We start from the raw sequence: 17,605 nt of genomic DNA, 5'->3' as shown, positions 1-17,605 counted from the left end.
AGGAAATGTTATCCCAACAGTAGACAGTTTTGTAGTAAATATTAACTGAGGAATAATTTAAAGGCTTTTTATTACATTTTAATACCTCTGGATGAGATGCATCTTACAATCATGGTTTTCTTAGTTATTTTCTTTCTTAGTAGTACATAAAATAGCATGTTGGACTTGATCAAATGTGTGTGCCACAGTTTTATATGTTTTATAATATACTCTAATCTTCATAATGGTTTCATGTAGTTGATGTTATTACTATTTTACAGGTAAGGAAACTGAGGCTCAAAGATGTTAATATGTTCAAGGACTGCTGTCAATTAAGTGGAAAAGCAAGTACTACAAACCAGGTATGGGGAATTCCCTGGTGGTTCAGTGATTAGGATTCAGTGCTTTAACTGCCTGGCCCCAGGTTCAATCAGCAAGTCTTGTGGCATGATGGCAAAAAAAAAAAAAAAACAGAAAGGAAATCAAGAGAGAAAACCAAGTCTAACTTCAAAGGTCATGCTCTGTTGTACCTTAACATTTACCATGGGTGATACAAAGCTGAATAAAAACCATCCAAGTTGAACAGTTCAAATGAGATGAAGCTTTTCCAGCTCCTCCAGAAAGAGCCAATCTTGCCCTCATCTGTGCTTGTAACATTTTATGAACATCTCTGTGAATGTAAAATGTCACTTGCCATATCAGCAAACACATGATGCTGCAGCCATCAAGCCATCAGCCACTATTGAGCCCAGGGGGAGCTCAGGAAAGAGACAAACAGGCTGCCCACCACCAAGCTGTCAGCCACTGCAATGGTGCACCCTGAGGGGATTCAGGAAGGAGTTAGGAAAAAAAAAAAACACAACAACTGGACCTAGATTGTTAAGGTGCATATCGAAAGAATAACTTCAATAAGCCCAGACTCTTGCATCTTCCCATATATGGCTAAATTCATTAACTTGAGATGTCTGGTTTTTCTTTAATTAGCAGTGATCACTTGACTTCCAACCTGGTTTTTGTTGTAAAAACTCCTCCTGGCTCCTCCCATACCCCTTTGGATCAGTCCCTCAGAGCTCCTTGGCTGCCTTCAGGGCGTAAGGCCTCAGAAAGACTTCTGAACAAAAATGTTAACTCCCAACTCTGAGGTTGTAAGGTGGTTTTTGTTGTTGTTTTTTTTTTCAATCAACACCTCTCTTATATCTTATTATAACATGTAACTTCCAAGGAGGTCAGAAATAGTATCTTGATAATTACCGTTTCCAATCACTGTAGTGTCTACCAGTGATCCTCACACATGTAGAAGCTCAATGTCGTTAAAAGGAAACAGGATGTCTGCCACTAAGTCTAAAGAGGAGACAAGAAATGCATATATAAGAAATAAAGGCCAAATACAGTTGTTACAGGGAAATTATAAATAAAGTGCATTGGTGTTTAGGAGAAAAGAACAAAGAATAGAAAGTACAAGTTAAGGGGAGATAGTTCAGCCAGATTCCCGATTTTCATACACACTCACACAGACATAATCAGTCTGGAAAAGCTGAAAAGGCTTAAACTAAGCTGCTAAGACAACTTCTTTCTTCAACCATTTTTCCTGTATTTCAGGTGGATTCTTTACTTTCTGAGCCACCAGGGGAGCCCTTTAATGAGTTACCAGCATTTATAGATTAGAACATTTAAAATTTCACATAACTCAGGATTTGGGGATTTTCTTGAAAAATGGGAAGATACTGGAAACTGGGTGCTCATTCTCCAAGGTAAATTGGTTACATGCATCAATGGTTCCTTTCAGATCAAGTTCCTGCTCCCTTACTCATCGTAGTACCTCCCACCATTTTCTTAAGCCCACCCTGTGTAATGGTGTTTATTTGAGTGCACGTATCAGTTCAGTTGCTCAGTCGAGTCCAACTCTTTGCGACCCCGTGAACCGCAGCACGCCAGGCCTCCCTGTCCATCACCAAGTCCCGGAGTCCACCCAAACCCATGTCCATTGAGTCGGTGATGCCATCCAACCATCTCATCCTCCGTCGTCCCCTTCTTCTCCTGCCCTCAGTCTTTCCCAGTATCAGGGTCTTTTCAAATGAGTCAGCTTTTCGCATCAGGTGGCCAAAGTATTGGAGTTTCATGAGTGTATGAATGACCACCTCCTAAGACATGCCACTCACTGCTCTACTACACATCAGGTATTTTCAAGGACTGCATCTTTGCCTTTCTTCAAAACACTGCCTCCTCTTAGCCACTGCTTCAATTCCTTTTATTAGCTCCCTCTGACCACCTGCTGAACCAGGTCACCGCAGCATTCTGATCACACTTCTGTAAAAGTTCTAATCACATCGTATGCACAAGTTTCTCTCCTTTGCTAGGATGGGAGTGCCTGAAAGCCAGCGGCCCGGGGCTCATTGATGTTCGCGCTTCCAGCCCCAAATCCGTGACCTGGAACCTAAACAGAGTTTAAGTACGTGTGTTTGGAAGCCAATTTCCCCACTTTAGGCAAACCGAAACTAAACTATCTACTCGGCTTTAAATGTGGGACTGAGACAGAAACACGGACGAGCAGACGAGTCAAAAACCGCACACTCGGGGCGAGAGGAAAGAGAACCTCAGCACCGCACTAGCAGACGTTACCAGACAAAGTCCCGCCGCTACAGTAGTCTCAAGCACACCAGGTCCAACTCTCGCGAGGTTGGGCCTGAAAGCCAGCTCATCCGCCCCAGAAACTTGGAGCGCGGTTTCGCAGGATTCTCGCGGCAACAGGGCACGCCAGAATGGGCACTTCCGGCGCTGCGCCCAGGAAGCGGAAGTGAGGCTTCCTATCTGTCAGAGTCGGTGTGTTACTCCGCGGTCCTGAAATCTAAGAAAATCGTTTTCGCTCCGCTTCTCCTGGCTGTCAAGGGCTTCCCCCGTGCAGGGTGGGAGTGCAGAGAGTGAACCGTCGCGAGATGAGCACGATGTTCGCAGACACGCTGCTCATCGTTTTTATCTCCGTGTGCACCGCTCTGCTTGCCGAGGGTGAGAGCAGCTAGTTTTTTTGACGTGTGATCAGACCCCGAGGGAAGGGAAGGATCCTAGGCCCCGGGTCCCTCGAGCCTCCAAGAGAGAGGTCACGAGCCTTGCTTCCTTTGGTGGCGGTGGGGATGCGTCTCATGTACTCTACTTCAGGGAATCTTACCTTCAGGAGTGTGAGAGAATCCAGTGTGGAATCCATTGCCAGGTTTCTCCGGTCCAGAGTAGATTTCATTTGCGTGTTTGTGGCGACAACTTCGAATCGTGTCATGGTTGTTTTGGTTGAACATCAGTTGTTAAGCACTAGTGAATATAAGGCAAAAAGTCAAAATCCATTCTTATCTAACAGTAACCACTAATAAGGGTTTTGTTACGGTTCCAAACATTTCTTTATTAGCATTCTGCTTTTAATGTTTCAGGTATAACTTGGGTCCTGGTTTACAGGACAGACAAGTACAAGAGACTGAAGGCAGAAGTGGAAAAACAGAGTAAAAAATGTAAGTATGCCAACATCCTTTAGAAACAAGTCAGGTTTACTGAAGTGCATGTTCACAGGACGTATTTTAGGAGCACCAACGGTTATAAAATTTTATAGGAGTAGGTGAATCCGACTTGAAGTCTATTTAGAAATGTAAGACTTTTGTGCAAAATATGTACTACAAACAGCAGAGCAAGTCACGGGAGTCGTACTTGTTATGTGTTTTGGCAGTTCTAAAGAAGATATCCTGTTCAGTTGTGAGGGGCCATTGAAGCCTTTGTGATGCAGATAGCTTTGGAGTCCTTCTTGGGTAGTTAGAATTTGGACAGAGGATGACATGGGGAAGGAATTCCAGGCAAAGAAGATAGCATATGTGCAAAAAATATGGAAATTTTAACTCCTAAGGTGTGTCTGGAGAACATTAGGTCATTATGTTTGGTGTCAAAGTTAAATGGTGTCTTTAGGGATAAGCCCAATTTTCTGTTGGATCTGATGGTTGAAGGAATATTTGAGAAAAGGGTTAAGAGCAAGTTGAGTTGTTTTTGAAATAAAACAGGAATTCCACAGGATACAGCTGAGGGAGCTGCTAGAGGTATAATATGGATGGTTCCTTATAGGTTTGGTCTGGTTTTCAGTTTTCTGTCTTATAAAGATTAACTTTCACATCTTAACTTTCTGTATTCCATAACTTTTCTGTATGTATTCATAGGAGTTTGAAGTCTTCTTTCTTACAACATGCCATTTCTAATATCCACATAGCAACTATTTGTGTAAATATTGTTGTATAAATATTTTTCTCCCTTTGTAAAAAAAGGAGATTGAGACTCAGAAAGGTTAAATGACATGTTAATGTCTCAGAGCAAACAAAGAATTAGAAACCAAATCCAAACCATCACCGACACAATGGACATGGGTTTGGGTGGACTCCAGGAGTTGGTGATGGACAGGGAGGCCTGGCGTGCTGCAGTTCATGGGGTTGCAAAGAGTCAGACTTGACTGAGCGACCGAACTGAACTGATGTCAGTTCTATTTCCAGTTTTTTAAGGAATCTCCACACTGTTCTCCATAGTGGCTGTACTAGTTTGCGTTCCCACCAACAGTGTTAGGGGGGTTCCCTTTTCTCCACACTCTCTCCAGCATGTATCGTTTGTAGACTTTTTGATAGCAGCCATTCTGACTGGTGTGTGTACTCACTCTTTTAATAAACTCATTTATGTGCTCTATTTGCCATGGACCTCCAAATATATGTCTTTAGTCATTTATCCTTAATGCAAGATTCAGATATCCAATTATCAACTTGTTAATTCTACTGAAATGTCTAATAATCATCTTAAACCCAACCTGTCCAAATTGAACTCTTGTTACTCACTTCTAAGCCTGTTATGTATGTAACCTTCACAATCTTGGTCATTGGTAATACTGTCCCTCCAGTTGTTCAGGACATAATCCTCCTGTTGTTATCTGTAACTTTTCTCTCACAGCCACATCCAGTACTGTTGGCCTGTCTTCAGATATATCCACAGCCTAACCACTTTACATCATTTCCACTGCTAACTACCAGAGTCTAAGCTGCCATCATTCTTTGCATGAATTATTATGATAGCCTCGAACAAATGTTCCTGTTTCCCTGTGTCTATTCCCAAGATAACAACCAGGATAATCCTTTCTTGTACTATATCAGTTCATGTCCCTCCTCTACTCATAACTCTATGATGGTGTCCCATTTGACTCAGAGGAAAAAAACCACAAAGTTTTTGCAGAGGTCCCAAGTTACAGCTCTGAGCTTCTTTCCCTCTCACTCACTGTGCTCCACTCTCACTGACCTGTTGCTGTTCCTCACTACACATCAGCCTCACTCCTGTGTCAAGACCTTTCTAATGGCTGTGCCCTCTACCTAGGATGTTCTTCCCTATCAAATCTTACCTAACCCTCATGTGTGCTTAGTCACTGAGTCATGCCCAACTCTTTGCAACCCCATGGACTGTATGCTGCCAGGCTCCTCTGTCCATGGGGATTCTCCAGGCAAGAATACTAGAGTGGGTTGCCATGCCCTCCTCCAGGGGATCTTCCCAACCCAGGGATCGAACCCACGTCTCCCTCATTGCAGGTGGATTCTTTACCAGCTAAGCCACCAGGGAAACCCAAGAATACTGGAGTGGGTAGCCTATCCCCTCTCCAGGGGATCCTCCTGACCCAGGAATTGAAGTGGAGTCTTCTGCATTGCAGGCAGATTCTTTACCAGCTGAGGTTCCAGGGAAGCCCATATCTTCATATCTTCTTTAAATCTTTGTTTAGAGCTCACCTCAGTGAGTCTTAACTTGGCCACCCTATTTAAAACTGCAGTCAGCTTACCTCCTCTACCACTGCTACTTATCTCCTTTATCCTGCTCTGTTTTGTTTTGAGTCATCTGCTAGAATGACACTTCACTGGAGCAGGATGCTTTTATTTATTTATTTTTAATCGTTTTTGCGTACTGATTTATCCTATACTCCTAGAACAGTAGTTGGCACATGCTCAATGTCTAATAAATATTTGTTGATTCAGATACTTTTTTCTGTCACCCTGTATGTGCAGTCCATTCTCAAGCCCTGCTACTTTATTGTCCTCATGAATTGTTTTCAGTCTTTCCACATCTCTTCATTTCCACCATCACCCAGTCTAAACTTCCATCAAGTTTAATTTAGTCTACTGTGACAGCCTCCTCATTGATCTACCTGCTGCTGCTCAAATTTCCTCCATACAGAAACACCTGGAGTAATTTTTCAAAACACAAATCTTACTATGTTACTTTTCCTTCTTAAAACACTCAATTTTTTCCCATTGCTTTGAGGACAAAGGTGTGTCCTACAAAGTCCAGCATGGTCATATGCCTCCCTGTCTCCTCTCTGACCACATTTGTATCATGTTTTTCCCTACTCTTTCTCTAGCCGTCGTCTGAAGCAATTTTGCTTTTTTCCTACTATGCAGTTGGGCTTTTGCACTGCTTTTTTCTCTGGAATAATTTTCCTTTCTCATTTTGTATAATGAACTCCTACTCATTCTTCAGATCTCAAAGCCTTATTTAGTCTCCCCTATCATGATCCCTAATTTATACAGCTCCTTCTCCTTAAAGAATTTCTCATAATTGTAATTTTGTCTGTGTATGATTATTATTGTTTGAATAATATCCTCTCCCCAACTAAACTATAATTTCTATGACAGTAAAGGCCATTATATCTCTAGTACACACAGTGCCTGACATAGATTTGATACTGATAGATTACGGTGAACAATGTTGGGATTTGTGATCTCTGAAGACGATTTAGCTTCAGGACCAGGGACCAGCTTGATCACTCAAGAGCTTTTGTGTAGGAGTTTTATTAAAGTATAAAAGGGACAGAGAAAGGTTCTGACATAGACATCAGAAGGGGGATGGAGAGTGCCCCCACTCACTACTAGTCTTATCAAGGCCTTATATACTTTTACCAGACCCACTCTCGCAACCTACATCTTAAATTAACAAGATTAGAGCTAACAATAGAAAGGTCTTACCAGACCCACTCCCACAATATACATTTTAAGATAACAAGGTTAGTCAGAAGGTTCTTGTTAAGGAGAAACATGTCCTCATTGTTATATTGACTAAGACAAAGCAACTAGAAAAAAATGTTTGTCCTTTTCTCCTCCTTGAGAACCCTGGACCTCTTCCTCCTTGAGGGCCCCAGATTCCTTATCAGCCTACCTAAGGATTAGCTCTCTCAATGCTTGATAAAAGTGTGTTGAATATATTAAAGAATAAACTATTTCTGTAACATAACACCACATATATTCTTTGTGAGAAATTGTCCTGCTCTGATCATAAGCTAGTTAGCCAGCATGTAGTAGCATCCATAGACAAATTTCTTCATGTCATATGTATCATGGAGTAGTCTTATGAAATATAAAACACGTTTAACTTTGAATTTGTTTAGATAAATATTCTCATTCCTTAAATACTTATATGAACATGAATTTACTCTAGATTTTGGGCTTTCTTAGTGTCCACAATTAATTACCTTGTTTATAGTAGTTATCTGTATTATAAACATTGTCTCCTTCACCTGACACCTAAATTCAAAGTAGTATAGTTGCCAGGCAAAGCTTCCATAGTTGTATTTTTTAATGTGATTGACTAATGTTCTTTCTTTGAAGATAAGTATAAGGTAGGTTGACAGTGATTCGAAAGTCTCTTGGTGTTTTTTTATGGTCTTATGTCCTCTACTTTATAAAAACTCAGTGAGCATGCACAGACATAGAAAACAAATTTATAGTTACCAAAGGGGAAGGGTAGGGGAGGAGTAAATGAAGAGTTTGGGATTAGAAGTATATATAAAATAGATAAACAACAAGGTCCTAGTGTATAGCATAGGAAACTGTTCAATATCTTGTAGTAAACTGTAATTGAAAAGAATCTGAAAAAGAAGTGAATCACTTTGCTGCATATCAGAAATTCACACAGCATTGTAAATCAACTACACTTCAATTTAAAAAAAAAAACACAAAACCTCAGTGAGCATGTATTATTTTCATTTATACAATCAGTTGAAACTTATGATTGCTTGCTCTTTATAGAGTTTACCGTGAAGAGTGCAGTATAGAATGAAGGGGCGTAGATACCTTTCTCTAGATATTCGTAACAGGAAGAAATAAGATAAATTCCCTCTTTGAGCAAATGTCTTAATTGCAAACATAAGCCATTCTGACATTCTGTGTTCAAAATTTGGTATGCATCAAGGCAAGAAAAGTTTGTAGAGCCCAGGTATAGAACTTGTACAAAACTATGATTGGCATGTCATAGGATCTGGTAGAAAAGGTAGACAACATGCATGAACAGATGGGGATTTTCAGGAGATGGAAACTATAAGAAAGAATCACATGGAAATAGCAGTAATAAAAGCATATTCCAGTAGTCATGTATGGATGTGAGAGTTGGACCATAAAAAAAGCTGAGCATTGAAGAATTGATGCTTTTGAAATGTGATTGTTGGAGAAGACTCTTGAGAGTCCCTTGGACTGCAAGGAGATCAAACCAGTCAGTCCCAAAGGAAATCAGTCCTGAATACTCATTGGAAGGACTGATGCTAAAGCTGAAATTCTAATACTTTGGCCACCTGATTCAAAGAACTGACTCATTGGAAAAGACCCTGATGCTGGGAAAGATTGAAGGCAGGTGGAGAAGGGGACGACAGGGTATGAGATGGTTGAATGGCATCCGCAAACTCGATGGACATGAGTTTGAGCAAGCTCCAGGAGTTGATGGACAGGGAGGCCTGGCGTGCTTCAGTCTATGAGGTCGCAAAGAGTCGGACACAAATGAGTGACTGGATTGAACTGGACATAAAGGATCCTTTGAGGAAATTACCAGATACACAAGGTCTTAACATTTTTATCTCAGCAAACTACTGGAAAATACACTACATCAAAGCAAATGAATAAACCAAAAAAAGAAGAAGATATGAACTCCAGGAAATAGAAGCACCAACACAGGATTCCAGTAAAGGGAATCCCCTGGACAATGGTGAAGGCAGATTTAGATCTGACATGCTTAAGAATGTCAGCTTTGCACCATGCTGAGCTTGTTAGAAGATGCTAGGAGAACTTCTTTAGAAAAACTTATAATTCCTAATGATCTGATTTTATATTGGAAAGATGCAGACAGCTAGCCAAGAATTTGGGGCTGAATTAGTGATAAGTATGGAGACAACCGAGAAGAAGGCAATGGCAACCCACTCCAGTACTCTGCCTGGAAAATCCCATAGATGGAGGAGCCTGGTAGGCTGCAGTCCATGGGGTCGCTAAGAGTCGGACACGACTGAGTGACTTCACTTTCACTTTTCACTTTCATGCATTGGAGAAGGAAATGACAACCCACTCCAGTGTTCTTGCCTGGAGAATCCCAGGGACGGGGGAGCCTGGTGGGCTGCCGTCTATGAGGTCTCACAGAGTCGGGCACGACTGAAGCGACTTAGCAGTAGCAAGTGTATTTTCACACATTTCAAACAAATCAATAGTAATAAACCAAACTGAAGGGAGGCCTTGCTGTTTCATCTGCTCTTTTTCTGTAATTAAGTGGTTTCACATTTTGAGCACAGACTCAAAATGTAAAAGAATAAAATAATTAAAATCTAAAAAAAAAAGGTTTGTTGCGCTTTTGAGGAATATGAAATATAAATAGATTTGAATCACAGATTCAAGTCTCATCTTGTGCAGATCTGATCTTAGGCATTATTTGGAGAATACTGATGTTATCTAGAAACCTGTGCTACTGTGGTGGACATCCTTGTTGAAAGATGCTTTCTTAAAGGTACCAAGTTGTTTGATTGAGGTGGTCTCTAGATGACTGTGCTCTAAATATCAGTAAGTCTTTTTTCATTGTTTTACTTTTATAATATAGACTAATGAAAGAACACTTCAATAAATGAGAAAGATTAAAGTACTATATGTAATTGGGTTCTTGTAACAAAATTATTTGAGAACATTTACTAAGTACAAATTATTGTAAAGTATGAAGAATTTCTTTGGTTTACAGTGAAACATGATAAAGGTTTTAGAGTAATTTATAAACTGTTTGACAACTCTGGAATTCAGAATGCAGTAATACCAGGTCATAGGCAAAAATCTGTTTCATAGTAGACATCTTTTTTTTTGGTCAACTCTGATATCTCCATTTCTTAGAGTTTCTTTGTAACTTCATGAAGTTAAAAAAAAACATTGTATTATCCCTGGAAAAGATTTATCTAGTCTTAATCCATTGTGCCAGAAGATCAGGTAATGTTCATAATATCATCTTATGTTTCTATTTTCTAGCCTTCTGATATCCCCACCTTCCCCCCCGGGTTTTTATGTAGCCATGGTTAAATGCCAAGTAGTAGTTGTGTTATAGTCCTTCTGGGATGGGGAGAAATATTTTTTGTTTCTGTAACATCTTGTAGAATATGACTCTTTCCTTTTATGATCTCAAACTAGTAGTTCATTCTAAATCTCTGTCTTTCTCTCCCTATATATGTCATCTTTTATCTTTTTATCTACCTGGAATAGTACCTATCACTTAGGCATCCAATGTGTATATTTACACACACACTCAGATTTTATTTTAGTCAGAATTTTACCATTTTATTTGTAATAGTGGAGTTAAATTGAATTTTACATCTCTGATAAAGGAGTAACACCAATTTTGCTTTTAAAATTCAAGCAGCATACTTAATATAGTAAGGGAAAGATTTCTACCTGCAATTCTCTTTAATGAACTTTTAGAAATAATACATATTCTGTACCATGTTCTAGTAAAGGAAGTATACTAAGATAATATAAGAAGCTGCTGCTGCTGCTAAGTCACTTCAGTCATGTCCGACTGTGTGTGACCCCATAGATGGCAGCCCACCAGGCTCTCCCGTCCCTGGGATTCTCCAGGCAAGAACACTGGAGTGGGTTGCCATTTCCTTCTCCAGTGCGTGAAAGTGAAGTCACTCAGTCCTGTCCGACCCTCAGCGACCCCATGGACTGCACCCTACCAGGCTCCTCCATCCATGGGATTTTCCAGGCAAGAGTACTGGAGTGGGGTGCCATTGCAAATAATGTAAATAAAGGTTTTACTGTATATATTGCTAGTCCGTTCATAGGTGGTTCTTCTCCAGGGAATCTTCCTGACCCAGGGATGGAACCTCGGTCTCCTGCATTGCAGGCAAATTGATTACCATCTGAGCCACTAGGAAAGCTCCATAGGTGATTAAATATGTTACATTGTTCTTCTTCCAAAACTCACTCTTACTCTATCCTCATATTAATTGAAAAGTCTCAGGAAATGTTCATCTTAGCTGTTTTGACTCCTGATCTTCCTACCCTGTGCATTCTATACTGTAATTGTTATTTGATTATGTGCCCTCACTAGATTGCTTTTTAGATGACAAGGATCATGTTTATCTTTTTATCTACCTAGAATGGAGCCTATTACTTTGGCAGATAATAACTGAATGAATGAATGCCCATTTTCTATAATGAATTTGAGACTGGAACTACAATTAATCACCTGAGGAAGCAGAATTTTAAATTGTGCTTGAAAGTGAAGTAGCTCAGTCGTGTCCCACTCTTTCTGACCCCGTGGACTGTAGCCCACCAGGCTCCTCTGTCCATGGGATTGTCCAGGCAAGAATACTGGAGTGGATTGCCATTTCCTTCTCCAGGGGATCTTCCCGACCCAGGGATCAAATTGGCGTCTCCCGCATTGCAGGCAGACGCTTTAACCTCTGAGCCACCAGGGAAGCAGAATTTTAAATTGTGCTTAGATACTGTCTAAGGCAGTCTCAGCTAATGGCCTGAAAATCATCTCAGTTTTGATCATGACTGTCTTTATGAAGTCTTTTTTGGGTATTTGATTAATGATGCTTACAATGTTGCTGTTACATTCTTAGAATATTGTGTCTACCTTTTACTGTCAGCAGGTGTGGGAGCACGCCAGTTAACTTAATCACAACCACCATCAAAGTCAATGTGTAATTTTCTTGTAAGCTGCTTTCAGTGGTTCAGCTGTGATAAAATATAGTCTTTGTTTCTTGAGTGTAATGCATAATTAATTTTTATGATGTCATTATGTTTACAGTGGAAAAGAAGAAGGAAACAATAACAGAGTCAGCTGGTCGACAACAAAAAAAGAAAATTGGTAAGATGAGTTATTAGTATATACAATATTAAGGTTTTCTTGGAAAAATAAATTCTTAGATAATGAAAATATAAGAAATTTTTTTTTGTTTTTTCAAAAAATGTTTGGCTGTGCTGGTTCTTTGTTGCTGCACAGGCTTCTTTCTAGCTGCAGCAAGCAGGCGCAGGGGCTCCTCTCGAGTTGCAGTGTGTGGGCCTCTCGTGGTGGTGGTTTCTCTTGTGAAGCACAGGCTCTAGGGCATGTGGGCTTTTTTTTTTTAAATAAAGTTTTCAATAGTGATAACTCATGTTTGTATAGTTTTACAGTCACGAGAGCACTTGCATACGTTATCTTGCATGCATGTGTGCTAAGTCACGTCAGTCATGTCCAACTCTGTACGACCCTGTGGACTGCAGCCTGCCAGCCTCCTCTGTCCAAAGGATTCTCCAAGCAAGAATACTGGAGTGGGTTGCCATGCCCTCCTTCAGGGAATGACCCAGGAATCGAATCTGTGTCTCATGACTAACCTGCATTGGCAGTCAGGTTCTTTACTGCTAGTGCCGCCTGGGAAGCCTTGTACATTATCTTACTTGATTCTTTCTACCATATTGTAGGACAAGTTCAAGCACTCCCTTATTTTTGCTCTTAGCTTTGAAATTTCAATTTAGTAAAATGATGTTGACAATCATGGCTTTTGAACTTGGCTGAAGGTTCTTGGCATAGTTTGTAAAAGTGTTTTGTTTTTCTTATCTGAGATGATTATTTTCAGTTAAGTCTGAGTTACATGTGTTTATTGTTGCCATGACTTCCTTACTGAGAATTGACTGGTGATGGAAACCCACCAACACGTAGGAAATTTTCTGCTGAATAATTTTACCTACTCTGCAAAATAATTGTTTTTGGCTTTTCAGTGTAATTTGAATTTAATTACAGAATGTAATTCTGTTCCAAAAAGACAATTTATAAATGGCTATATATAATTTGTATTTATACTTTATGACGCTTCCTGATTCTAAAATCAGGAAAAAATTGTTGTGAAATTGTGTATTTGGATCAAAAACTATGTCTCTATACCTGGATCATTGCTGTTAAATCCTGGAAGATTACTCTACCAGGCTTGACTATACCAGTGTCCTTTACTAGTTATTGTTGTTGTTTAATCACTAAGTTGAGTCTGATTCTGCAACCCCATAGACTGTAGCCTGCTAGGCTTTTCTGTCCATGGGATTTCCCAGGTAAGAATATTGGAGTGGGTTGCCAGTTCCTTCTCCGGGATCTTCCCGACCCAGAGATCGAACCTGCATTGGGAGACAGATTCTTTACCACTGAGCCACCAGGGAAGCCCAGTTTCCTGTTCTGGTTAAAGCTTCTCAACTTAGTGTAGGGATATTAGATGTGTTCTTAATGGCCTGATCATTCAGTTCCATGGCAAAATGCTATTGTACATATACTCTGTATGGGTATACCAGTGTACTACTCTGTATACCCAGTCACTCTGGTAGGCGTTGAAGCACCAAAGTAGAAAAATAATTCTGTCTTTTAAGAGATCTAAAGAGGGAAAACAAACCAATGCAGTATAATACATATTTTTTAGAGATACATTCTGAGTGTCATAAAAGTAAAGAGAAAGGATATTCAAACCAATCTAGGGAATCAAGTTTTCTTGGAGATAATGCTTTAAGTTGAATCTCAAAGCTTTAGTGTGTATTAACTAAGTAAAAATATAAATAAATAAAATACTGGTCAGTTGGCCCATCTGCAAAACCCTGAAGTAAGCCTTTACATATTTTTTAACTCTTCTGACAATGGTATGTGGTAGTGAACAGTGTTACTTCATTTTTAGTGATGAGAAAATTGAGGTTAAGTAACTTGCTCTTGGTCAATCAGTGGTATGGTGCAATTAAGTCAGTGGTAGAGAAGGGATTTGAACCTGTGCATTCATAATTTTAGAATCCACATTTTTAAGTCTTGTATATTCTTGGCAGGATAGGCATATGCAAAAGCATAGAGCAGTCAAATAGCAAGGTATATACCTGGAACTATAAATAGTGTACTATAACAAATAAAAAAAGGTATGTGTAACATACAAGCAGACAAGCCTAGAGAAATGAGTAGTGCCTAGTCCATAAAGGTCCTTATAAATTAAACTAAGGTAAGGAGGTTAACATATGTAGAAAGGAAATTAGACAGGTGTGAAATTACATTTTAAGGAAGACAAATCTGGCAATATTTGGAGGATAAACCAGAGAGGGGATCATTCTGGAGGTAGGAAAGTTATGAGATTTTTCAGGTATCCTTGGCATACAAATGGCATAGCAAGAACCTGAACAGTGGTACTGGGACTGGAGTAGGTGGTACATATTCAAAGAATTTAGGCAAGTAGATGTAACACAACTTGATGACCTTTTAGATGTAAGGTATGTAGAGAAAAATGAGTCTAGGAAGAAGCCTGGATTTCTGATTAGAACAAGAAATATTGGAAGAGTAGCAGATTGGGATAAGGAAGAAGAGAGGATGATTTCAGTTTTGAACATGTTGGATTTGTTGTGCCTGTGTGACAATAGGATGGAAATATTTGGTACACCATTGGATGTATGGTTTGGAGCTGGCAGAGAGGTAAAGGCTACAAATAGAGTTTCTTTATTTATTACTTTTGAAAGTTTATTTAGTTTTTGTCTGTGCTGGGTCTTCATTGCTATTCAAGGGCTTTCTCTAGTTGCAGCGAACATGGGCTACTCTTCATTGTGGTGCGCAGGCTTCTCATTGAGGTGACTTCTCTTACTGCAGAGCACAGGCTCTAGGCACACAGACTTCAGGGGCTGCAGTGCACAGGCTCAGTGATTGGGGCTCGAAGGGCTCTAGAGTGTAGGCTCAGTAGTTGTGGTGCATGCTCTGTGACATATGGGGTTTTCCTGGACCAGGAATTGAACCTCAACCCTGTCCCCCACATTGGCTGGCAGATTCTGAACCACTAGATCACCAGGGATATTATCGTTCAGTCACTAAATCGTGTCTGACTCTTTGTGACCCTGTGGACTGCAGCATGCCATGCTTCCCTGTCCTTCAGTATCTCCTGGAGTTTGCTCGAACTCTTGTCCATTCAGTCTGTGATACCATCCAACCATCTCATCCTTTGGACCACCAGGGAAGCACCTACAAATAGAGTTTAGCATCATATGATTATAAACTATAGTAGTTTGATCCCTGGGTTAGGAAGATACCCTCGAGGAGGGAATGGCTACCTAGTCCAGTATTTTTGTCTGGAGAATCCTGTGGTCAAAGGAGCCTGGTGAGTTACAGTCCATAGGGTCGCAGAGAGTTGAACATGACTGAAGCGAGTTAGTATGCGTCACACACACACATAGTGATGAGGGGACTATAAAGAGGGATATTGCTGCTTTGAAAGAAGGGAGTTTTTAGTAAAAGGGGAAAGGTCAGCACATTCAGTGTTTCAGAAAATCAAAATGTCATTGATATCACTTAGGTGATGCTCTTAGATTGTGGTCTTAGGTAGAGCCATTAATTTGAAACTGAGGTGTCTGAAGACTATATTTTTCATTCTTAATTTCAGGAGCAGATATTTTGGTTATTTTATGTTTCCCTCTCATAGCAGATAAACTACTTTTGATGTATTTTATTTAGCTCTTTGGCTATAGTAAGCTATCTCAAGTAATAAGGAATTTAAGGGTATATGTGATCAAGAACTCAGGAAAAGCTGAACTAACTGGTTACAGGAAGGCAAGAACTGTGTTAAAGCAATTCCTGCAGACAGAGCAAGCCCTGGGATAAGCCAGACATTGGGCTCACTATACGTTTATAGTACCTTTCCCTCTTCGGGTATGCAGTGCTTCCTAGGATTTAATTTTTGCATGCACCTAACTTTGGCTTGTATCCTGCAGTTCTTTCTATATAGTATTGCTCGTACATGGTCTCTAGGCCACCCATATCAGTTTTGCTTGAGATACTTGTTAAAATGAAGGGTTCTGAGTCTTTGTCGTTGTTCAGTTGCTCAGTTGTGTCCAACTCTTTGTACTCCATGGACTGCAGCACACCAGGCCTCCCTGTCCTTCACCATCTCCCAGAGCTTGCTCAAACTCATGTCCATTGAGTCCGTGATACCATCCAACCATGTACTCCTCTGTCGTCCCCTTCTCCTGCCTTCAATCTTTCCCAGAATCAGGGTCTTTTCCAATGAGTTGGCTCTTCACATCAGGTGAACAGAGTATTGAGTCTGAGTCTTACTCCTAGGTTTTACTGAATCAGGAGTTCTAATCCAGTGTCTAAGACTGTATTGTCCAATTATGCACCCTCTAGCTACCTTTGACGTTTAAATTTTAAATTAATTGAAATTAAATGAAGTTGAAATTTTAGGACCTCAATCACACTGGTCATATTTCATTGCTCAGTAGCTATATGTAGCTATATTGATAGCACAGATATAAGATACTTTTATAATTGTAGAAAGTTCTTGAGAATAGTATTGCTTAAGGAGTCAAGATTTTCCAAAGGAGGTGACATAAGAGCTGAGGCTTAAAAATTGAGTTATAGGCTAGCCAGGAAAGGATTTGATGGGATAGGATGAAATAGTCTAGGTAGAAGTAGGGTAGCCAATCATTCCAATTTGTTTCACCCAAGGAGTTTCTTGGGATGTGAGATTTTCAGAGCTAAAACTGAAACAATCTAGGAAAGCTGGGACACTTGGTTACCCAAGGTCAAAGGAACTTTATGCACAAAGATGCTGAATCAAGAGAAAATCATCGTATATAAAGGAACTTTGGTGATGTAAGAACATAAACATTTATGGGAGTGGTCAGAAATGTGGCTTCAGAAGGAAACAAGAGCCAGATACAGGACTTGCAAGTGATATTGAAACATCATCTTGGAACTTCTCTGGTGGTCCAGTTCCTCTGGACCCTGCACTTCCACTGCAGGGGATAAGGGTTTGATCTCTGGTCAGGGAACTAAGATCCCACATGCTGCATGACACAGCCCCCCCCCAAAAAAGAGAAAGAAATAAACATGATCTTATAGGGATAAAAAGCCAGGGAAGGATTTTAAGCTGGCGAGTATCATGATCTTGTTCAGTTTGCCTTTTCGGTAGATCTGATATGCGTTTATGTGGAACGTGAATTTGAGGAGACAAGTGTGAAGACAGTGAGGTCTGTTAGGAGGTTTGAAAGTAATATAGGTAAGAAATGTTGGAAACCCTAACTAAGGAAGTGATAGGAAGGAGGAGGGGAGGCGGTAGATTTCATAAGTATGAGGAATAATTAATAGAACTGGGTGTTTGATTGAAGATAGAGTAGGAAGTCAAGGATGTGCAGGTTTCTAGCACAGAAGCTTTTCTATACCTTCCTTTTCATGTCTCAGTGGCAGTCCTTTTCCACTTCTACTTGTTCTTTGCCTGTTTAACTTCTAGTCATCTCTTACCCCAGTCCTCAAACCCCCAGTTTTAAAATGTCTTATTATATTGTAAGAGAGCTGCTCAATAGAAAAG

General features: G+C 40.1%; 1 protein-coding gene and 1 long non-coding RNA gene across 3 annotated transcripts in view; one reads left to right on the top strand and one right to left on the bottom strand.

Annotated features, from left to right (window-relative positions):
- Positions 1–2,728, bottom strand: part of LOC138986777 (uncharacterized) — a 36,810-nt gene extending 34,082 nt beyond the window's left edge. The window contains exons 1-2 of the long non-coding RNA XR_011463434.1: positions 2,599–2,728; positions 1,231–1,320 (exon numbers count right to left, since the gene is read on the bottom strand). This is a non-coding gene — a long non-coding RNA (uncharacterized lncRNA). The remainder of the gene's footprint in view (positions 1–1,230; positions 1,321–2,598) is intronic.
- Positions 2,729–2,767: 39 nt separating this feature from the next.
- TMCO1 (transmembrane and coiled-coil domains 1) overlaps positions 2,768–17,605 on the top strand; it is a 55,773-nt gene continuing 40,935 nt past the window's right edge. For both annotated transcript variants that reach the window (XM_005888647.3, XM_070366708.1), the window contains exons 1-3: positions 2,768–2,982; positions 3,396–3,473; positions 12,070–12,129. In XM_005888647.3, the coding sequence (XP_005888709.1) occupies positions 2,913–2,982; positions 3,396–3,473; positions 12,070–12,129 (208 nt within the window). In that variant the 5' untranslated portion in view covers positions 2,768–2,912. The remainder of the gene's footprint in view (positions 2,983–3,395; positions 3,474–12,069; positions 12,130–17,605) is intronic.

Source organism: Bos mutus, chromosome 3, assembly GCF_027580195.1.
Source record: "Bos mutus isolate GX-2022 chromosome 3, NWIPB_WYAK_1.1, whole genome shotgun sequence".
Taxonomy (NCBI): Eukaryota; Metazoa; Chordata; class Mammalia; order Artiodactyla; family Bovidae; genus Bos; species Bos mutus.
This window is presented reverse-complemented; position numbering and strand designations above follow the sequence as displayed.